Source organism: Tyto alba, unplaced genomic scaffold (genome assembly GCF_018691265.1).
Source record: "Tyto alba isolate M040663 unplaced genomic scaffold, T.alba_DEE_v4.0 Super-Scaffold_6, whole genome shotgun sequence".
Classification (NCBI taxonomy): Eukaryota; Metazoa; Chordata; class Aves; order Strigiformes; family Tytonidae; genus Tyto; species Tyto alba.
In genome coordinates, this window is record NW_024881327.1 from 26,669,191 (window position 1) to 26,693,462 (window position 24,272).

The following is a 24,272-nucleotide window of genomic DNA, read 5'->3' on the forward strand; positions in this document are numbered from 1 at the left end:
AGCAGTGTAACCCCACCATGAAGTATGTACCAGTGTGAGCACAAGGCAAAACTTCACCCAGCCGTGACTGTGACTGCTGAGATACGCCCTCAGTAGCACTTCTGGCTACACTAGACCTCCTGTTCTGTTGACAATAGTTGAGTTTTCAGTGTCAACACAGCATTTCTGCTAACACTGCCTTAGGGCTGATACCTCTCCTTCAATGTCCAAGTGCAAGCAAGCAGAGCAGGGACAGAGCTTTTGCTCAGAGAAGAAAAATGCTGGGAAGGAATAGATTTTTAAATGTTCTGACTAAGCAAGTTTTAGCAACTCTGCCTTTGTCAAAGATAAGACATGGGAACTTTTTTTATGGGGAAAAGCAGATGACTGAAAAATGGCATACTTCTTCATTCTTATAATCTGGAAAGTTTTATGGAAAAGACAAAATCACTTTTTTTCATCTTTCTGAAACCAAAAAGTCTTTGTTGTTTCACTCCTCTAAGCAATGACAGGCCAATACATATCAAAAGATCTTTCTGCGTTGTCTTCTGTCTCCTGCATCTTCCCCTGCCTCTCTGTCTGCGGCCATGTGGAATCCTGCTAATCCAGCCTTTTGCATGGAGGTGAAGAGATAATTCATAACTGTGCACTTAGAGCAGCTCTCAGTTTCCAGCAAACCATTCACTATAGTCCTCTGAAAAAAAGGTACAAAATAATCTCTCCATGTTAGTATTACATTATTTATGCTTCATCCCAGCTATCTCCCTGTTTCCTGTGGACAGCACGTTGATTTATTCATGCTGTCAGGCAACCTCCTCTGACTGTGTTTCCAGTAAAAAACTGAAAAGGAGATTTAGCCGCCTACTCCCCAGATGTGCAGTGGCTCCAGCTCTATGGCATCTGTGTAAACATCAGCAATAAACTTCTGACTTTGAGATTAAATACGGGGAGGTTTTCCTTTTACCCTATGTTCAGGCGCCTTGAATTGAAATATTTTAAAGACATCTTTGACATTTTTTGTTATGAAAGTGTTTTGTACACTATTCATCAAGGAAGTACGTCCCCAGGAATCCAGCCACAACTGGGAGACATCAAACCATTGGACACTCCCATTAGAGGTCAAGGCTGTGACATTTCCACCAGGGAATATGCCAAGGCAGAGCACAGCTCTGAACCACTCAGGTACTAAATAGGGCTGCAGAGGCCTGGCTGAGCTGTGGAGCTGTCACCAGTATCGCATAAATGAGGATGTTGTAAGAGGGGTTATCCTAGTGTATTTAAATACTGGCGAGTTAAGCATGCTATTTAAGTAATGTTAATTACTTATATGTAAAAAGAAAACCAAACAAACTAAAAACCAAAATAAAATATCAACAACTTGGTGCTTATCAACCTAGCGATTAATTCCCTGAAATCAGTGATCTGGTTTAGTATTTTATAGGAGTCAAAGCAATGCTTCTGTTTAGCAATATACTCCAGAAATGACCTAGAGGAAAGGCACCAGTGGACCGTAGCTGCCTTCAGTGGGAAGTGCATCATCTGGAAAGCTCCTTTTCACATAAGACAGCTTCAGTTCACTACCCTAATGACATTTTTTTCCTCCACTCACTCCGCTTGTACAAAACATGCCACTGTACTTGGGCCCACAACTTGCTGAGGGGTAGAAGAAAGGCTGTCAGAACAAAAATGATCAGGGCTGGTATGGGGCAGCCTGCAGGGCTGGATGGGGGCAAAACATCCTGGTTCACACTGAACCCCCATTTTCTTAATTGTAACGTGCTGCAATAGCAGATTTTGACCTGCAGGACTCTGCCAGGGAATGGCCCTCTGTTGCCTCCCATAACACTCACTTTTGGCTAGGTTTACAACTTTCCAGAAAAGGGAGCTTTGGCTGGGAGCTACACTGGTTTTCCTGATGCTTGAGTGCTTGACTTCTCAAACATGGCAGTATTTTAAATGTATTTTAATATAAGAGCTGGAGCAGTTTCTCGTTAAAACCCACTGAAATTGCTGCTCTTCAATGATGAGTTTAATCCCTGAATTATTAATATCCACCAATGAAAGGCAGGAGATTGATGTTACTGCCCTGAATTGGTAATGTTCCTGGAAGAAGAAAGTGCTACACTAACAGACAACAGACAGACCAAGGTCTGTAGACTTAGCTTGTGTGGCTGGTTTTTCAGTTCAGAAACAGCTGACTTCAATCACTTCTAAACAAACTTCTGAAATATTTTGTACAACCAGCTAATGTCTCTATAAATATCTTCTGTTTAACTATGAACAAATTATCTCCCAGCTTGAAAAGTTAACCAGGGTTTGTTGGGTGGGGGGGAGTTTCCTTCATCTGTCTATGACAAATAATTATCAATAAGAGACAAAATGTTGCTTTGGAGCTCACCCAGCTGAATTCCATCGTGTGTAGCTGTACAGTACAGAACCGCACTGTCCTATATGGCTCTGTAACTCTGGAAAACTCTAGCAGCTTTACAATTAGACTGCCTGTCTGCCAGGGGTTGCTTTCTGAGTCAAACCTCAAAACCCAAGAGTGCCCCAAACCTAAAGTCAAAAAAAGGGGAGTCTTTTGACCATACTTCACTTTAGAGTAGAGTCCAGGATATCGTGCAATGCATGGTCTCCTTGGGCCAGAGCTGGCATATTGTCCTGCAGAAGGAGCTGCTCCCCATCTGCATCCCGCTGAAGCCCATTGGGAATTACAAAGGATAATGCACTTCTGAGTTAACCTCAGTTCTGTGGAGCAGCCCAGAGAGCTCCTGGGCTGAAGCACAGGCTCCTGGAAGCACTGGACACACTTAGCTATCCTCTCCCTGTCCACGTGTCCGTCCCACATGTCACCCCAGTACCAGGTGAGCTGTGGGCAGTGGTTTTCCCCCTGAGTGCCCAGCAGGCAAGCCAAGGAAGACAAGCAGCCAAGATTTAGCTGGCTGGTGCTGGGCAGAGCTCAGACCCCAGCCCAGTGGCAAACAGTCATGGTCAGGGGCCTGTCCCCCCTTCACAGCCTAAATCCTGCTGCTTGTACCATCCCCGTAGGAAGATTCCCACTGGGAAAGGAAAGATGATGTAATGCAGGAAACATCCTCCCGCAACCCCTTTATATTTAGCCTTGTCCCCCTCTCTTCCCTCCTGTGGCATCAGATAGAAGAACACAGGTTGGACTTTCTGACTCAAACACACATTTCCTGACACATTTTGCTGTAAGTAGGACCTTCAAAACTATTTTCATAAAAGCTGATTTGGCTGTGAGTGTCATTACATGTTTTATTTGAGTGAAAGACATGTCTTCCTCCTAAGAACTTCTGGTAAACAAAAACCTCCTTACAAATCCTGATGGGAACTATTGTAAGGATGCTGGGGCATTGCACATACTAGCCAAGGCAGAAAGAGCCTGCACAACCACAGCTCTGAACAAATGACCCAAATCACAGCTTTCATTTCCACTGAGAACTGTGGCTGTGCCATACAACATGGCTCCTGACAAAGGAATTCATCATTAAAAAACCCCAAACACTACTGGGGCTAAAGTATGAATAAAAATGAAAACATTCATATTCCTGTCTTTCCTAAATTCAAAATATATAGTGTTTTGAAAGTGCTATATTGAAATATAAAGGACTTGCTGAAATCTCAATTTATGCTACACTTAAGCCCAACTTTGGAACATCTGTCTGTCAATGACCATATCATTATGAGCAGATGCTGTCTTCAAAGAATTAGACAACATAGTGGGAGGAGATATTTCTTTTTCTCTCTCTTCTGTGTGTATGTATATGTACACACATATACAACAATCAAGAGCAATTGCATTTGAAGAAATATATGGAGCTATGTCACATCAACCTGTCATAAAAAACATATATATGTCTACAGACATCCATTGCACACGGGCGCTATGGCATAGATTCATAACTTGATCCCCATGCAATTCCCCTTGATTATACTGACAGTCTTAATAAGTTCCAAGGAGTTTGGCCTTCGTTATATCCTGCAGCTGAAAAAGCTTGGCAAGAAATAACTCAGAAAAAAACTTCAATTTTCCCCTACATATACCTTACTTTTAAAAAAAGAAAGAAAGAAAAAGAAAACTTTGGCATAGTGTCCAAGTTTAAAAAAAGACATAGCATAGCAGTAGTGAATCCTACATCTTGCTGTTATCTGCTGGCAATCAGAGAGAGTCAGCAAAAATACAGTTTGTGTATATGTCACCTTGTTTTCCTCCTTTTAAATATGTGTAAGACAGGCAATCCTCCTAGAGACAATAAAGAAAAAACATACCTGAATCTCCTTCTTTTCAAGCAGGAAATTATCATATACTTCAAAGCTGCTGTGCACCACCAGTAACTAGAGTTTTGCTAATATTATTATTATCGCAGAGTTATCTGAGGAATGCAGTGACTGCCAAGCTGCAAGGAGCACATCTGGGGTATGTCTAAATAGAGTCAAAAAAACACATACCTTGATGCTCTGTGTCCAGAAGACCTTATTAAAAGGCACAGTTAGACAGTTCACCTATTAGGTCATCACCAGGCTGTGATTTGTGGGTGACACATAGCACCCAAGCAGTAGTTACATCACTACAAATAATCAGACACACTGATAAAGACTGCCAGCATAATCTGCGAGAAAACTGAGTTTGGATTTTGATATTATAACTCAGGTTTTGTATGATGGGGAAAGAGAAGACTATTTACACAAGAAGGAAAAAAGCTACCCAGACAGGATCTCAAAATCACTTTCAAGTGAGATAAAGAAATTATTGCTATTGCTGGCAAAGGGCAAACTCACTCACACTTCATTCGTGTGGCTGCACTCTCTTCTGCAGGATCAGAGTTTCCCATGAGAAGTAACTGGATAAGAGAATGGGTAAATCCAGTCCAGGAGGTTGCTGATTTTACCAATTTGATCTTCCATCACTATATGAACCTAATCTCTCCAAATGACACAAATCTGCTTTTCTCAATGTAACCTGATTTCATATTGCTGTATGTTCTGCTATGCTGCCATTAGACAAGGCATTCAATTTCTAAAAAAGGCACTTCCTCAAGCTTACACAGAACTTGAGTACTCATCATTAATACAAGTGCACAAGTAAAATTATTTATTTTTCATTGAAAGGCTATTTAATGATTGACTTGGCAATTTTCTGTACAAAAATACCTACTATGAGCCTTTTTCTTTCCTCTCATAGAAAGGAAGGGCACAAGTCAAGTGGGTTCTTCTGTGTAGCCAGGTGCACATGCAAGTGGAATATTCTCCTGTGTACCCATTTTTACAGATATCCTACCCAGACAACTTTTTGCAACTGAAATCCTTGATATATTGAGTGCTACTCTTTCAACATTCCTGGAAAATGGCTTTTCTTTCATTAAACAAGGCTTTTTGCACTCCACAAGCCTGCATGGTAGAAAATTCAGTGTACAGTTGTAAAAATGTCTTCTGCTGTCTGTACTGCCCTGGCCTCTCAAGTGACAGGAAGGCACCAGAAGCCAGGCTGCAAATCAGTCCCTGGTGAGACCCTTCAAATGTTGACCAAATTCATGCGTAAGTGAGCACTAAAATTTTAATAATAATTTCTTAGAAAATAGTTTGCATTTTATTCCAATCCAGTGCAACAGTTGCCATTAAACCCCTTAAAAGTTTATGCAATAAAAGAGCAATACTATTGCTTCTGTCTGAGTCTTTTTTCCTGTCCAGAGTGAAAAGTAGTCTTGCTAAAAGGCTGTCCAGAGGGTTTCAATTATTTCATCTTCTACACAGAGAGTTAGAAAAGAACCCTACCAAATTCTGATGTTTTTCAGTCAGCTAATACTATCACTTTGTCTGTTTATAACAGCAATAAAAAGAAGCAGAAAATTCTGTTTCTGAGAGACACCATGACACCTATAAAACTGGACAGGTTGAAAGATTAAAATGAAAGCCTGAAAAAAAGATGCCATATAAATGGTCCATCCAGAAAGACATTAAAGGTGGTTTCATAAAATGTCAACACATCCACATTTTTAAAAAATGATGAAAAGTCTAAGTATCTAAAAGAATTTGATTTATACTGCGTGGGTGTTCTTATGCCAAAACTGGATACTACTCATAAAAACAAGAATAAAAGACACTTCCATACTTTTAAAGCAAGATAATGTTTTATCTATAGTCATGCACCTTTCTAAAAGCAAGTTATACTGTAACACATCATGCTGAGGGACACCAAACCTGGAAAACGTATCAAAGGGCTACAACGCATTTAAAAAAAAAAAAAAAAAAAATCAGAGATAACGCTTTGGAGAAAGCAAGGAAAAATAATGACTTCAAAAAAAATACCTGGCCCATGCAGTTAATGACATTTGTCTGTGTGCTGGCTTTGTACAAAGTAAAAAGCACTAACAAAAAGAAAACCAGTAAAATAACCCTCTTCCCAATTTCTCAGTAAAACACACCTTGAATCAAAAGTGCAGATCTGAACACTCTGAAAGAGTGTCCAGGGAAAAAAAATCCCAATCTATACAGATGAGGTTGATCCTTACCTTCCACTCAGTGCAAGTCACTAGAAAAAACAACAAATCAAAATAAATGTGTTATCATTTTTACATCTACCCAAAACACTCTATGGCAATCAAAGGTGACCATATAGGACAAGGTGCAGCTCCACGTCTTGGTCCTGTTACAGTTCTCCATGGAAGACATTTACCTCCATCATGTGCCAGATGGACCTCAAATATCACCAAATCCCAATAGCCCAATTTGATATGTTCTGCACAACAGTAATAAACAGATGCATGTTAAGTGGATATGAAATTTAAAAAGATTGGTCTGCTGGAGCCCAGGCTGATTTTGAAAGAATCAGACAAGACAACTTTTCTCTAGGATCAAACATTTCCTTCCAAATCACTGGGAAGCAGCAGAGAGGGGATCTCAAGTCCTCGTGTCAATAGTGGCCCTTTGGAGAAGCACAATGTTTGAAGGAATCTCAGCCCATGAGCTGAAATCTCTCCTCTAGAAACATTTCATTGAATAGTTGCAAATAACGTGGGGATTTAGGCAAAAGCAATCATCATAAAACCTAAAATCACTAAGGCAATACAGCAAGTGCTAAACTGTGGCGTCACCATGGAGTAGCTGATCCTTATTGAAAGGCAAAAGGTTTAAGGCAACCAGGTGGCATAATATACATAATGTGGCCAGTGCTGGCTGTCTTCTGACAAGTAAGATTTTCAATCATGCAACAGTTTAACAGAGAAACTGGAAACACTGAAATCTAAATTAGACAGAAGAACTCACAATCCAAAGCTGCTTGAAGTCTCTCCAGCTTCAGACAAACTTAACATCTTTGTCAGAATGTGAAGGAAGGCTAAACAGCCTAACGTCTCCCGGATGGGCAGAGGATTTTACCATTCCTCCAGCTTGGCCCTGTTCTACAGATTTCCTTGCCCTTCCTCCTTGCCTTCTCCTTTGCAGCACCTCACCATCTGATCCAACCCAGAGGTACATCCCTGTTTTATCAGTTCAGCACCTCTCTTCACATTTCACTTGAAAATGCACATGCCAGATAGGGAGAAATTTCTTCCAGATGTCAGGAACTGAACTTCAACACATCCTTGTACAGAGAGAGGTGATGTTATGTGATGAGAATAGTTTGGGATAATTAGAAATAGAGAAGAGTCTTCTTTTAGAGGGCAGTGTTTAACCCTCTGTCAAGACATTTAAAGTATTTAATGTCTCCACAGTAGTCCCTGCCCTAATTATGCCACCCAGAATTTGTTTAAATAAAGGAGGTCTTGGCAACATTTCAGAAGTACAGTCTATGTATTGAAGAATGACAAACTGCAAAGACGATGAAGACAAATCTTCCTTAAATCCAGCTTGTTCCTAGTTTGTCTTGTTCAGCTCAAAGGGAGCACCTTTCCCCCCAGCAACTTTCCTTAAGGGACCCGGGTGCACCTCACCCTGAGATACATCAACTCAGTGTTCCTGCCTGTGAGTAGAGGAGCAAAGAAGCATCCTTCGTGTTGTAGCTACAAACTCCAAGTTACACATGTGGGGCATTTTCTAGATGCGAGGCATATTAACTTGGCTTCTTATCACTACAACTTCCCTCGTACAATGGGAATAAAACAAGTGCATCCCTTGTTTCAAAATCCAAGTGTAGTAAATACACGTGATTGAATGATTGCTGCCATAGCAGTGGTTTATGACTTACTACATTTAGCCTGGTTCTTTGTAGCTGCGTGAATATATATTATTCTGCTTCGTATGAGAGTAAGTCTGGTTTTGATTAGGCTTGTAGAGAGCTGTCAGAAAGTCAGACTCAAGCAAATAAGCCCCTGTAGGTTCACTTGGAAAAGCCCATAAAATGTCTGCTGTTCATTTAAATTAGGCTCAGAAAGAAACACAAACCTGAAAGCTGCCAGTGTTTATACATTTGATTAAGATTTTTTTTTTCTTGGGGGGCAGAGGAGGCTGGGAGAGGAGTTATTCTGGGAATGAGCCTAGTCAGAGAGCAGCCTTGGGCCCAGAGCCTCATTCCTCACACAAAACAAAGGGAAAAAATAGTTATGCAGGCACCTCAAGCTATAGTATAGCAAGAATAAATCCCTCCCTTGAACCAAAGCCCAGCAGTGGAGGAGCAGCACAGCCACTCTGCAGTCATTTCTGAAACCATTAGGTTGTGACAGTGGCTAAAGTAATTTCTGGGAATATTTTCCTATATGTGGTTTGCTTAATTGCAGTTTTTCTACACACCTCTGAGTTTTGGTTGAGGAAATCTGCCTGGGCTGCAACCCAGATGGCAAGGCAAGATGGCTCGTGGCACCTGAAGCTCCTCCAGGCCTAGCTCAGGTCTTCCCATGGAGCTGCCATTCCGGGAGCATGGTCCCTCTCCTACATACAGATGCCCCTACGTGCAGTAGCACTGCACCCTGCTTGGAATGGATACGCCAACCAACACTTTTTGCTTGTACTGTGCTTTTATTTTCTTAAGTACTCACTGGTTTATATATCCATGCTTTAGCTGTCAGGGCGTGAGGTCTGCACCCTCAGCCTGGATGATGACATTGATCTGTCATCTTCAACTCTCACTCCGTGCTGTCTGAAGTGCTACTTACAGTTGGTTTTACTTAGGAGGCATCGCCTGAACCCCTGCCTCTGCTGTTTCTGAGACAAGCAGGCTGTCTGCTCCCTGCCCCTCTCCCTGTCATGCACACACATGTGCACCCTCAGCTCTCCCACACCCCTGGCTCACGCATTCTCCATATGACAATAATAGGCTCAAAACTTCCCCTCTTTGCCTGTCTCTGCCCCATCTGGGTCCCACAGGCTCCAGCGCATCCCCTCCCCGTGTGCGGATCCACAGCTGTCCTCCAGAGCCTTCCTCGAGGCGCCTGCCTGCACGCCTCCCCCCGCAGCCCCATCTCTCAGGTTTTGGGGGCGCATCCCCCACTGACAGGTTGCCATAAATCCAGCAGCACCTCCCCAAAGCCTCTGGCTGTTTTTTTTTTTTTCCTGGGGGATTCACCTGCTCGCTGCATGCATGTGCACACATGGGTCTTGTCTACTGCTCCTGCTCGGCACTTTCTCAACAGGTTTTTGGCCTCCCAAGCCGGGACAGAGGACAGGCACAGCCTCTGAGGTCCCTGAGACAGACCCCAGGGTACAAAGCCTCCCCCAGACCTCTGCCAGCTGCCTGCCCTCAGCTCTCCAGGGGTCAAGCGTGTCCCATCCCCGTGTTGCTGACACACAAGTGTCCTGAGCTTGAGGCTGTGTCCTGGTTGGGGCTGGCCTAGAGTTCCCGTTGGTCTGGCAGCAGGAGGAGCTGCAGCACCCTGAGCCCCCAGGGGCTCCCCAGGGCCCAGTGCCCTCACCTGTGTGCGGGGGCGGGGGGAGCACAGCTGGAGGGCTGGGCCCCGATTGGCCGATAGTCCATGTCACGTGACATTGTGCTCACTATATAAAGGCAGGAGTGGGCTGGGAGGGGCTGCCACTTCTGGGAGTGTGGCTGTGGGGCCTTTGTGCTGGGGATCGCTGGCTGGGAGCAGGTGGGTGTTGGTTGGTCGGTGGGTGGTGAGCAGCTGTATTGCACATTACCTGTTGGCACTTCTGTCACCGTATTGTTCTGTTACTAAACTGTTTTTATCTCAACCTGTGAGTCTCCCTTTGCCCCTCCAGTTCCCTCCCCATTCCCAAGTGGGGGGACGGTGGGTGAGCGGCTGTGTGGCGTTTAGCTGCTGAGTAGGCTCAAACCACAACAGGCTGACACTTCAGGGGGAAGAAAGGACAGTCTTCTTCAGGATTTTGGCATCACCACTGCTAATTATTTAACAGCCTGATAAATTAGATCTAAACACAACTTGGAGGTGCTGCACGCCTGTGTCTTTGACCACTCCAGATCAGCATTTAAGCCCCTGGCAGGGAAATTCGTACCTCAGACCCCAGAAGGAAAGAATTTCTCTTTCCTTTCTCTTTATTTCTGTCTGTCCATCCACCCAAATGCTTACAGAGATGTTGCAGCTGCTGCATCTAAGCAACCAGAGCAAAGTCACCTTGATGCCCACTGCAGGGTTTTGGGGACAGTTTGGGAGTTTCTTAGCATTGAAACTTTCTATTAATTATTCTTATCATTGCTAACAGGAAGGTGGGAAAGCACAGGCCTGCTTAGTAGGTCAAACGACAGGTGCTGCTCTCATTTTAACCAGAACCTCTCCTTCCTGCTGTTCCAGGGTCAGGCTGCTTTTGGCTGAACACACATGTGCTAATTGTAGGAAGCAGTTAATAGGCACAAAGAATTATCTGTATCTTATCTAGTGCTGGAATTTTATTAATTGTTCCCGAAGACTGAGGCTTTTCAGACCATCATTTTAATTAGAAGGAACTGTTGCCAAAAGCAATTTCTCTCAGGCAACTTTCACCATTCGCTGAAGTCTTCATTTATCTGATATTATTACAAGGCCGGGTTAAAAAAAAATAAATTATAAGAACAGCTCATCTATTCAGGTTCTGAGAAGTGTCCTAGACAGCAGCTGAGGGAAAGAGCTTGCCTTGTGGAAAACCTCCTGTCCTTGGCTCAGCTGTACCTCCCCAGCAGCCTTGTCCCCTGTGTGTACTCTGTGCTTCAGGGACATAACAAGGAGGCTACCTTTAAGTCTGTTCAAAAATATGGGAAAAGCGTACGATTACCTGCAGGAACACTTAGAGGCCCACTTATGTTTCAGAGGTGACTTAGGGAGACGCTCTGTGTAAGGGCAGTCTGCCTTTTGATCATATTACCTCTGATCCTCCCTCCCTGCCTTTATTGCTCATAGGAATTTGTGCATGTAAACTTGGCTCCATGTCCAAGTGGAGAGCAGTGATGAGTGGTGTTCCTCAGGGTTCGGTGTAGGGACCACCACTGTTTACCATCTTTGTTGGTGACATGGATAGTGGGATCGAGTGCACCCTCAGCAAGTTTGCTGATGACACCGAGCTGTGTGGTGCAGTTGATGCGCTGGAGGGCAGGGATGCCATCCAGAGGGACCTGGACAGGCTGGAGAGGTGGGGCCTGTGCAAACCTCATGAAGTTCAACAAGGCCAAGTGCAAGGTCCTGCACATGGGTCGGGGCAATCCCAAGCACAAATACAGGATGGACAGAGAATGGATTGAGAGCAGCCCTGAGAAGGACTTGGGAGTATTAGCAGATGGAAAACTGACCATGAGCCAGCAGTGTGCACTCACAGCCCAGAAAGCCAACTGTGCCCTGGGCTGCATCAAGAGAAACATAGCCAGCAGGTCGAGGGAGGGGATTCTCCTCCCTCTACTCTGTTCTTGTGAGACTCCACCTGCAGTGCTGTGTCCAGCTCTGGGGCCCCCAGCAGAAGAAGGACAGGGACCTGCTCCAGCAGGTCCAGAGGAGGCCACAAAGATGATCAGGGGTTGGAGCACCTCCCTGATGAGGACAGGTTGAGAGAGATGGGGTTCTTCAGCCTGGAGAAGGCTCCAGGGAGACCTTATAGCGGCCTTCCAGTACTTAAAGGGGGCTACAGGAAAGGTGGGGAGGGACTCTTCATCAGGGGGTGTAGGGATAGGATGAGGGGTAAAAGTTTTAAACTGAGAGGGTAGATTTAGATTGGATATAGGGAAGACATTCTTTATTGTGAGAGAGTGGTGAGGCACTGGCACAGGTTGCCCAGAGAAGCTGTGGCTGCCCCCTCCCTGGCAGGGCTCAAGGCCAGGCTGGACGGGGCTTTGAGCAACCTGGGCTGGGGGAAGGTGTCCCTGCCCGTGGCAGGGGGGTTGGAACCCGATGATCTTTAAGGTGCCTTCCAACCCAAACCATTCTGTTCTATTCTATGATATAAACACTCATCCAGCTGCCTGGGTTGTTTTTATTTATACTAGATGATGGAGCTGTTCAAACTGCGCAGTACTCGGGCACAGATAGCAACTGATGCTGTGCAACGGGCAGGCAGACAGGCCCACAGTCATTTAATGTGACCAGGGGAGCATGTTGCGCCAAGCAGTGATAACAGTAAGGCTGCATCTGCTGTGCAGACACATCACCTGTAAAATCTGGGCCTGCTGCACAAGCAGAGGTAAGAAACTGTCTCTGCCCCAAATATTTTAATCTGCAAGATTCAGGGAGGTGTGCAGTAGATGAGATGTGGAGGAAGAACCATGGGAACAATAATCACATCCTGTGAGTACACAGAGACTTAGATACATTAACAGGATATTTCAGTGACAGAGGCAGGCCGGTATATGTTGCCTGCTTGGCTGTTACTGGTTGCGTAGTTCAGACATAAAGCAATGGCAGCAAACCATCCCTAGCCTGAGGAAAGTCCCATCCAACTAAGGGAACAGACTTGAAAGGTCTGGGTGGCCCAGGACTTACAGAGAAACAGCACAAATCCAGAAGCATCACAGAAAATACTTTCACGGGGGTATTTTATCTGTGACAAATGACATACATGTATTACAGAGATGGCTATCATGGTCCTTGGCAAATTTAAGACATGGACAAATATGACTGGGAAAAAAAAAACATTTCTCAAGAAATGAGAACCATGGCATTGATCAATCAAAAGGTAAGGAGTTAGACAACTTATAAAATATTTCAATTTTATTTTAAGATTTGCTGCAAACCATCAGGTACACAAATTACACCCTTTTCATGAGGAATTTCTAGTATTTCATTCTGTTAATACTGATAGAGACCTTCTGTCCATTGAATGATACCCTATATTTCAATAGTGACATTCTTAGCATTTATTTCTTCTCGTGGAAAAGTGAGTATAAATAGAGCTAAATAGGATACTTTTCTTTGTAACATCAAGCTCCCGGCAGTTTCTGTTATTACTACTGAAACTCTGTGAGGCTGGTTGTTAAACTCCACTTGGGCAACTTAATGCAAGGCATTGCCCTGCAGTAGTTTTTAGTAACAGAGGAACACACCATGGTGCATTATGGCATCCACAGACACCGCTGTTACGATATGCGTGCAAATGGAAGTCCAAAGTTCAGAATTTCTAAAATGCCACCCATATGAAAGGCATTTAGAGATGGAAAATCAAGAGCCCACGAAAAAGTAGGTGGACGAACTGACGTTCTAGGGGAAAAAAGATTCATCGATTTGAAACAACTAAGGATAATAAAGCTTATTAATTGATCACAGATACTGAGCCACTTCTCACAGAGGTGTTACAATGGTATGAAGAAATTCATAAATACAAAGCTCTTGTCAGGCCTTATCCTGAATACTGTGCAGCACTTCTTGTCATCTGTACTCATGAAAGATAGATTGAAATAGAAATATTCCCAGGGCCATCCAAACAGAATAAGCAAGGGACTGAAGAGGCCTTCTTCAGAGGAGATGGAAAGATTTGGCTTTTTTAGGCTAAAGAAACAAAAACTGAGAAAAGAGATGATTGCTGTCCTCAGTAGGGCAAACAACAAAGGCGGGAACAAGGTCTTCTGAAGATAATGAACGATACTGGCAGAAGAGCAAAGAGATATAGACTGAAAGTTAATAACTTTGGGCTGGGAATCAGAAGAAAATTTCCAAGCATTGGAGAAGTGAAATTCTGGAACAATGCTGCAATAAGAGATAGCGGGTGGTGCAAAACAAACCTGTTTTTAAAACAGCAATTAATAAGATTAAGAACATAATTACCCAAAGCAGTTGCTGTGACAGCAGGGCTTCTTCCAGCTCTACCCTGATGGTGCAGGAGATGCGAGTGACCCTGTCTTGGATTCAAAAATCAACAGAAGGTGCAGCTAAAGGCAGGGAGTATGTTTCTGACTCAGAGACTTTGCAGAATTTATTAGGAAAACACCTCTTTCGGTCGTAGACGAAGGGAATAGTGGAGCAACTTGACAGCCAGCCATCGCAACTGAACAATCACTCAAAATATAACAATAAGCTGACATTTTCTTGAACTAGGTAAGAACTAGAAATAATTTAAAAACGGACAGATGTTAAAAGTAGCTATTTTTCAATGTGATTTTCAATTTGGGGTTTGTTGGGATTTTTTTAAACGTAAAAGTTTTTTGAGATGATCAATCAGAATATGAGCAAGTAAATACCATTTGCTTTAAAAAGCCACATTAATTTAGAAAAATTGATCCCCCAAAAAGCTGAATCCAAACCAGTTTCTCCAATAATGGATTGATAGTGACGTTCAAATCATCACCCCATATGTCAGGATTTTTCACATCCCTACCAGGCAGCAACCTTTACCCGATCAATCGGCAAGCTAATTCTCAGTTTGACATCTGTTGATGCTGCTCAAATCTGTAACATTCGTACATTTATTTGCAAACCTTACTTTGGTAATCAGCTTTTAAAACTGCAGTTGAAGCAAAAGCATGCTTTTCCCATGCATAAGGCAAGAGTGCCATCGTGTGGGAAACACTCTGCATCGTGCTTTACCATGGGTAAAGGAACTTGGAGCCTTTATTCATACGAACATCTCCTCAAGAAAAACAATGTAGTTTTGGTTGGGCTTGTTTTATTTTAAGTTGGTTCCCTCAGGTTAGCAAGTAAACTTTAATCTAACATGCCCACTAGCCTTTTCTGGGTGCTGTGGGAAGGTTTCGTGAGTTTTTTTGCTCTGCTCCAAGGCGTTCTCCTACAAGCCACAGCCCCAGGACCCTGTTTGGGTCCAGCCCAGGAGAGCCCAGGTCCTGTGTCCTGCCAGGGGGGTCCCACGAGCAGCGGGAGAGCCCCCATCCCGGCACACGTCCTGACTCCTCGGGTCTGCTGCATGTGTGCTACACATGCATCCACTCGCCAGGCCCATCGCAAGCCTACTTCTCCTATGGACAATTTTAGTCCATTTTACCTGATTTTGTGTCTTTTTACCACCTTTTTCCTTCAGTCTCTGCAGAGCCAAATCACAAACAGCACTTCACACACCAGAGAACGCTGGAAACCTTTTTTACATTTAAAATGTCATCCATCTTACAGAGGGAAAACAAGGAGGAGCTATCTGTTTCTTCCACGAACAGTGGAAGAAGTGTGCCAGGAACAAGGCAGTTTCTTCCAGCGAGCTCCATGTGCACAGCTCCCTGGCGAGGAGCAGAACCGATTAACCCAAATCGACTTCCTTTTACACAAAGCAGGTGTTAAACAGAAACCGGCTGCCTGCTTCAGAATCCAGGCTTTCCTGCAAGGCTTCTCCTCCTACCACCACGCTGGTCTGCCACAACTCCTCAAAGGCTTTAAGGGCTCTCCCACCAAAATTACAGCAAGATCTAAGCCCATCTGGGCTCTGGTCAACCTACTTCTTTGTAAGCAAATAAAGGCAAATGCCGGCACATTTTTTTCCCCTAGATCCCTGATAAAGGTGGTGAGTTCTGGAGTCATGAGATAGATATTAACCAGAAATAGGAATTAAGCGGGATCCTGTATTCACAGCAAGTTTCCTTTTACAGCTTGCAGTCAGTAGTTCAAGACTCACTCAAGAGAGAATCTCAGGCTGGTACTTCCACAGTGCTGTTGGCTCAACATTACCAGTGAAGCCAAGCACAGGAAAAACAGTAAAATATTGCCTTCATTTATCATTTGTGTGCTCTTGCCAGTATTACAGAATTTTATTTTATATTTTGTAATACTGGTATTATAAAACTTGTATGGAAATGTCACACCTATCCACTTCATCTCCCTGTAGGAGGCTCTAGACTATCACACATGCAGTGTAAGACAAACACATACTCCCAAGCTTAAAATTCCTGTGATGGCCAATCTATCACACTCGTCAGTAAATCGTGCCAATATAGTTACACCGGTATCAGCAAAAAAGACTACAAGCTTACAGAGAACAGATGCCACCTTGAGGTTTGGCATCAGATGTCCAATTGCAATAAAAGCTACTTAGATCTGGTTTAATTGGTTTAAGCTAAATTCAGAGCAGGTCAGGTGCAGTTAGAGCAAGATACAGAGAACTTAGGCTTGGTATTTTATTAATTCTCAAACAAAATAACCAATTTACAATGCAGTTTTATGGTACTAGTTTAAAACACATTGTTTATTCAGACTAATTGAAATGGACACGTTTAGATTGCAGTTAGTCATTCTCGAAATTCCAGTCTGGGTGAGAAAAATATATGGTACAACCTGGTACTAATCAAGTGAAAATAGTTAAATTCAAAATTTCATATGCATTTCATTGATTTAATAGCTGAAGAATTTGAAGACAGTACTTCATTTAAACCACAAGCTATTCAGGTTGAGCAACATATCATACACTGACTAGAAATTAAAATATTAATTGTATTTCTATATTAAAGGACAGGCACAGCTCCATCTGTGTCTGGTTTTCGTTGGGTAGATTCCTGCCCAAATTACAGCAGCATGTAGAAATAATTGAGCTTAATTTTCTGAGCAAAGGTGTGATGTTCAGGAAAGCCGAAGGCAGCAACAGTATATCTTGGGGAGTACTTTGCACTGAGGCAGGTAATATTTCACATGCCCCCAGGTAAGAAACTCACCTCAGCCCAAATAGAAATCACTCACTCGCTGTATGTAAAGTGCTTTTAAAGAATAAAGCATTCAATTTCTGATTGCCACATAAAACCATAAAGCTTGCATAAAATTTTAGGAAAATGAAGTTTGTCTACACAACATGCACTAAGTGCAGTCTTACAATGTGAACAAGTTACCCTGAAAGCAGTCATAAAGCTTAGCCCTAGGAAACAGAGAAAAAATCTGATAAAACAGCCCTTCAGATTTTCTGAATTTTACATTTGTGTCACAAGGGTTTCTGATAAATCTTTGTTGTAAGCTATTTAACATAACTGCATATTCCAATATTTTTTAAAAAATTGCGTAGTCATTTTATACAATAAACTTTGTGTGATTTTTCTAAACTGCAACATTTTGCCTTATTTTTTTCACTAACAAGGTATCTGAGAATCACACTTTACCAGAAGATAGAAAACACTTGAAAAATACTTGTCACTTTTTTAAAACTCCATTTATTTTTATTAAATGGGTCAGTGCAAACTGCATAAAAGTTCATAGGGCAAAATAGTTTCTGTGAAGAGGATGATGCTTTCAAATAATAAATGTTTTGTCTTGTCCATGCTGTTTTAGGGGTGCGTGTATCAATGCAGAAACAGGTTCTCACTCAGGGTCCTGAGTGCAGTTTACAAAGGTGTCATATCTGCTTATGATATATTGCTCTAATGTAAGAGGCTAAATGATGCCTACTGTGAAGAGGAGGAGTGAGCCGAGAGTGCTCTCTCCTTGTAACTTTTTTTTCTTTTAAAACAAAGAACTTTGAATGCAGGCCAAAGCCCTTTAGGAAAAAACAATTTCACAGGAAGCGACACTAACAGTGGTAAACAGCATCTTTACGCTGACATTTTACTTTCAAGCAGGTAGCCTTACTTTCAGAACTGTGTCTTTACGAGGCCTTCTCAAAGCCGTAAGAAAGTATAAATACACTATCCGCTTAATTTGCTAACAGTAAAGTGACACCAATTGCTCTATGTTTGTGCTCTGTCTACCCAGTGAAGGGTACAGCTTCCACATAAACAACACACCTGTATATCAGCAAGAGCCTGTGACAGATTTGCTTATATGTGTTGTTTTAAATTATCAAAAATCTGCATAAAATGAAATGTACATTTCTTCTGTATGCTTGCTTAGTATGCTGCATGACTAAAAGAAATACAATGCAGTCATGAAACTTAAAATATATTGAATCTGAATGCATGCTAATGTAGCTGCAAGCCATAACAAACAGATTTTCATTTCTTTAATACAAAGCTAGACTATATAATGCTACAGTAAGGAAATCGTTGTGTAGTTAACACCAATCAAAAATGGCTGACAAAGGTTACATAAAGCTGAAAGACAGTATTTAATTCTGATGGCACTTTTACAGGATGACTAACTTTTGCAGTACTTACGTGGAATAGAAAAGTAAAGTTAAAAGGCTCAAATCCTGGAGGATGTACAGGCATATGTTTTCCAGGGAGCATTTTGATAATTTTTGGCCTTCACATTTACTTTCTTCAGGCTGTATTTTAACTTTAACTTACTGCTCATCTCCAGAGCTTCCTACAAGACTGAATCAGTACCACAGCCTGCTGCCAGTGAGATTCGATGAGAAGAGGCTACCAACCTCTTTTTTCTCCTATCGAGATGCCGGGAGAATCTAAAGTAATTTCTGAATTTACACCTTCATATTGCAGTAGTAAATTTAGCTAAGCCATTTACCCTCAGTATTTGCTAGCTCTGCATGAGTCTCTATGTTATTGAGCTGCAAATATTGAACAAACACTGGTTTGTTCTGCTCTAAAACATTATGCAAAAAAAAAAAAAATCCTAGAAATGCTTTCTCACTACCAAAACAAGTCATTGGCTGTCACTGCATTAGTTTTCTACTTTGAGACTAACTAGTTCTCTAGGTACCTGCTAGGGGAGTAAGATGAGATGGTCCATCAAGTTCTGCAAATTTGTCTTTTATAGCAATTTTAGATCTTTGGGAATACTAGTCCCTAGTGGCACCACTGGTATGTGCAAGTCTGGAACTACCCTGCCTCTCATGCTTGTCAAGAAAAACATATGTCCTTGATGTAGTCTTAGTTTTCTCACAGGTTTTATGGAAACTTACTTCAACTCAAAATCATAACACAGATATGTCTTGGTAATTACATGCAGAAGACAAACACGCTACACAAAATTTTAAAAGCCTACATCTCCTTAACCCTTGGTAATCACAAGATTTTGAGAAATTCTTCATCCTTCTGCTCAAAACCATACTCAGGATATCTAATTGTTTTCTGTTGCCACACAAGTTGCAGGTGCTCAGTTTTTCCAGAAATGTGGTGGTTTTAGTCATGAGATCAGTGCAGAAATATGCAGGCTTACTTCAAGCTCAGATCCATATCTGTTACCAACAATCAGCCTCTTAGAAGAGGAAATCTGTTGCTTTGCATTTTCTCTCGTGACTTTCTTAGATAACAAGAAAGTACATCACATATGGGCACGTGCTTTTGTGTTCCCTTAGTTCATTCAGAGTGGCTCTGTGAATGATTCTCTACGTACAGGACCTCATTTTGTTCTCATTGGTTACTAATGAGCCTAATTCCAATGAAAATACATCTGTAGAACTAGAGTGACAGCTGATCCATGGCTCACGGGGACCAATGCTAAAGTCTGCCCAAAATCTAATCCTGTGCCAAAGAATCTTACGCCTAAGTCTTAAGCCACACAAGTAGAGAGAAAGAGCATGGATGTATAAATCTGCATAAGATCCTTGGAAAGGGATCACAAAACCTGCTCCTGTAACTTAATTTTAAGGACTAAATAGTTTCAGAACTAATAAAAATAGTTTTGCTCATGTTATTACAGTAGTACTAATGAAATGCCATGCTCCAAGGCATTGGCTGATTAAAAGAGGGGGCAGAAAGGAATTTTTCCTCCTTCTGATTGTTTATATTCCAGAATTATGGAGTTGAATTTGGGAAAAGCTCCACATATCTTTGAAGCATCAGGCATTGACTGGAATGAGACAGTGGAGTTGGTGAATTACATGTCAGTTCCATTAGGACAAATCCTATGTTTCTATGTAAAAGCACAAGGCCCCGAGCAGTCACTTGTGTGGCTTCTATTTAAGGCTGGCCCTGTAGATGAGGCCCTGTGAGGCACATCCTAAGATTATTGCTTTTTCTAAAATTGTAAATAAGCACCAATTAATGAAATTGTTTTTAAGTAGCAGCTAACCTCAACATTCTGCAAAATTCAACACTTAGGTTATATTAAACATCCTATCAAGACAAACTGCATCATTTAGTATCTGTGGAAAACATTCTAGATGCAATCATTCTATCTCCACCTGCAGGATTGCAGCATGGGTTCCTCAGTGCTCTGCAAATTTTGCCGAATGAGTACGATTCTGTATCGCATGCACCTTTTTTTTTAAATCAGAAGGGTTGAATTAGTTTCTAAAATTATAAACAAGCCTTCTATAACTTTAAAAACCACACTGAACACAAACTCCGTTTGGAGTGACAGTTGCCATTCACATTATTGCGAGATTTGAGGTATTCTTGAAAAGGCGCCAGTGAAGTTATTGGATCCAGATGTACTGAATCACAGGAACATGTTCAGTTAATGCCCTATTGAAGAAAAAGACATTTCAGTACAACTATTTTTTGTTAAATCTCTAAATTGGCTTGGCTTCAAGATAGGCACACATTCATACTGCTTGAAATCCCTCACTTCACCGTCACCACTTCGCTATCTCTTTGGATTTTGAAAGGCGCGGAGCCAGCAGGCGTGCAGCTAACTGTCTCTCGTGTAGGGAAGAGAACAAGTTTTACTCACTATAGAGCTGGTCACAATAAAGGCAACCAGCAGAGAGAACTCATGAACGTGGTCTGAGTAGAGTGAAAAACAAGCCCACCTCCAAGTCTGGAATTTCAGCCTTTTTCCACACACAGAAAAGAGAGGGGCTATCCACTTTAAAAATAAGGCTTGGACAAGTAGAGTAAAAGACCTTCACCGTGTTATTTTGTCTCTTTGCTCAGTCATTCAACAGCTCAGTGTGCAAGCCATGAGTCATTATGGAGTAATATGCCACTTACTTGGGCTTAGGCGCCTCAGTGGTGAAAGACTGCGGCTTCGAGACTGCAAGACAAACAGAAAAGGAAACTCAGGTGTGCTAAAGAACTGTACCCAAGAAATGCACTTGAGGACCCATAAACATTTAGCAAACTTGCACATGTGCATCAGTGCAGCTCCACTGCTACAAAGTCAAATTCAACAGATTTCTAGTTTTCTTTCACACCCTGCACACACACACAAAAAAGCGAGTCTTACCCAAAGCCTCTCACATTTTCAGTATTCACATTTTAAGTTGAGTGCACCTATGACAATTTAATAAGATGGGCTAACAATTAGAAAAATAGGCAATTTTTTTTTACAGAAATAATTAATAATGTTGTGTAACTATACCATGTGCAAAACTCTGCTAAGGTTTCACATATCTTATTAGTACCACCTCAGTTCTCCTCCTGCCAACCCCACACTGATTTTCTGCTCCTTTGAGGCATTAGAGGGTAAATTTAGATTACCAATTCCAGGAGGCAGGGACCATGGGCTGTATGTGTACTGCAAGACAAAACACTTACAGATGATGCAATTAGTTAGGGGGAGTAGAGTAGTTAGGGAGCAAGGGGGCAAGTAGGGGGAAAGGATACCAAGATCCACAGCTGATACTTCTGAGAATTTAACTACGATCTACTTCTCATGCAGTATATCCACTAATAATCACATACCAGGCAATAACTATGTGTTAGTTCAGCTTCACCTCATTCCAGACCCAGCAAAGGCATTTATTCCCAATGTTAAAATGCACAGGTGGCACATCAGCATTTTTAAAAGGCTGTCTGCATTCTGAGTTGAAATTACTTGATGCTGTTTATACTACAAGCATTCAGCTGGGGCTTACATGATGAGCTAGAAGAGGACTGGTGCTACGGCTGCGGCTTCTGCTCCTAGTCCTACTTCTGCGAGACCACTACAAGAGAAGAGTTTGACAAATCCCTTTTGAGAGAGGGCATTTAATAGAAGACAGACTCGGCAAGCAGACTTGCCATGCTGGAGACAAGGCTTGAGGACAGATAGTAAACAAAGTAAACTTTCTTCTTAGAAACAGGGTCTGCCAACAATCTTACCTCTGCATAATGAAGACATTAAAGCAAACGGAAATATTCATCCTAAAAACAGGATGAGGCACTAAAACCCAACAAATATTTTATATACACAACTCCAGGCGTATAGGGAACAATCCAGAATTTATATTTTTAAATTTTAAAACAGTGTTTAAATACAATGACTTCTCTTAACATGTTCCTTGACAAAAGTACATACCAGAGTTCCTCTTTTTGTGACTGCTTCTCCCTTCACAATTACTTCACCATTTTCCATCAGGGCAGGCCATACATGATAGGCCACCAAAACAGCCGTGAAATCAGAGTCAAAACTACGATGGTACCTGTTGAAACACAGAGTATGAGAAATGTCTGCATACAAGTGTTGAAAGATAAATATGGTGCTTCAAGACAATGCTGGTAAGAAGCAGAATACTAGCTGCAGCTCATAAACATCTTTCTTGACAATACTTTTGCATCACAAAAATAAGTATTCATTAAGTGAACCTGTAAAAGAAATGCATTTGTAAGACAGACTTAGCAGAATATACTGTTTACTCATAATGACAGACATTCTAATAAAGCCACTCACACTTCAGGTGGCCACTAGACCATATTCTTAAATAAAGCCCTACACAAGCCAGGATGTTTGGGTCCACTGACAGATTACATCTCCTGAGCAGCATTTTGGCAGGCATAGTCATTCCATCATCCTGAAATATCTTGCTAAAATAAGACCCCTATAGAGTATTTTTGTAATATCCTTTATTTAACTATGAAGTCACGTTCTAGTATCTTATGAGACATAAGAGGCAATATTGTTAGCAAGATCCTCAGATATTGATAATGAAATGGTGACTTTTTAGCTAAGAAAAACTATTTTGAAGGCCTGTATTAACTAACATACCAGATATACATTACCTCCCTAAGTCTGGTTTTGTGGAGTCAAATTCAAAACAAATACCAAATAACTGAAATAAAAAATAGCAATGTATCTATACATTAGTAATGTATACACAATAGCAATTTATATAAAACCAGATTGTAAAGAGAGGCATGAAGCTCCCTATCGAGAAAGGTATAGGGTACGATGAGGTTTGATCAGCCCTTTTACAGAATGGTATCACACACAACTAACAGAGCTATTTTAATTTCTACAAATTTTGCTCCATCTCTGTGTGCCACATATATATGCTATACATGTTAACACATATGTGTCACATTTATCTATACAGATGATTAGATGCATGTATATATGTCTCCTGCAACAGCACATATAAACACATTACAACTGTTTTTTGAAGGCCACACACATTGAGTAGGTAGAGAAAGCATCCCAAGACTATATCATAGCATTGCTGCCTTCTTAATGCAGCCAATAGCTTTGGGTAGCAAACGACTGCCCAGTGTTTGGACAGGATCATTAAGTAGGCACATATGACTTTGCACTCCCCTGTTGAAGGGCTATTTCTATCTTCTCTATTTCTCTCCTTGGCTTCTCAAGCTCTTCCTCATCTGAGTTCTATTCTATTTTAAATTACTGTTAGAAACTTCCTTATTGGTGTGGCTTTTCTTGCCTTTGAGAACAATTTTTTTGGAGCTATTAATCCCATTAGTTTTCTTGAAAGCATGGAAGTACCCTACAGTTCTGTCAGCTAACAAAGCAGCCAGCCCTGACCCTATGGAAAAAAGAAAAACTATGTTAAGATGTGCATTTTTTTAAAAAAAATTCTAATTTTTAAAAGGCATTTTTCTTTTTGCTCAGTTCTAAACCAGAAGAGATGGGAGTGTATTTAGACCCATATGTTGTACAGCAGCCACAGCCTGGAGGTCACCGCACACATGCTGATGATCGTTGTAGCAGACACAAACTGCCAGATCTCAGTAAATGTGACTTTTACAAAATGGGTCAGAAAGGAGGAACAAAGATACATACATTTTATAACTACTGGAGGCAAACTGAATATGGAAAGGAAACCTGGTAATAGTTTTCCTCTTAAAGGATAACTTAAATATGCTCTAGAGCCTGAAGTTTATCTACAAAATTGCTCTGTTGTTCATTAAAATGCTGTTAACACTGGCCTACCTCCTGGCATTTATACATCATTATAAACCTTAAAAACATACCAAGCTCACTACGGAGAAGAAGTATTTG

At 41.7% G+C, this 24,272-nt stretch overlaps 1 protein-coding gene across 5 annotated transcripts in view; it reads right to left on the minus strand.

Annotated features, from left to right (window-relative positions):
• SPATA18 (spermatogenesis associated 18) overlaps window positions 1-24,272 on the minus strand; it is a 48,771-nt gene that overhangs the window by 7,886 nt on the left and 16,613 nt on the right. For 3 of the 5 annotated variants that reach the window (XM_042808383.1, XM_042808386.1, XM_042808382.1), the window contains 3 exons: window positions 22,338-22,461; window positions 21,916-21,984; window positions 21,050-21,092 (listed from right to left, as the gene is read on the minus strand). In XM_042808383.1, the coding sequence (XP_042664317.1) occupies window positions 21,050-21,092; window positions 21,916-21,984; window positions 22,338-22,461 (236 nt within the window). Of the gene's footprint in view, window positions 1-16,450; window positions 20,582-21,049; window positions 21,093-21,915; window positions 21,985-22,337; window positions 22,462-24,272 lie in introns of those variants that run through there. The other 2 variants (XM_042808384.1, XM_042808385.1) reach the window with 2 other exon arrangements.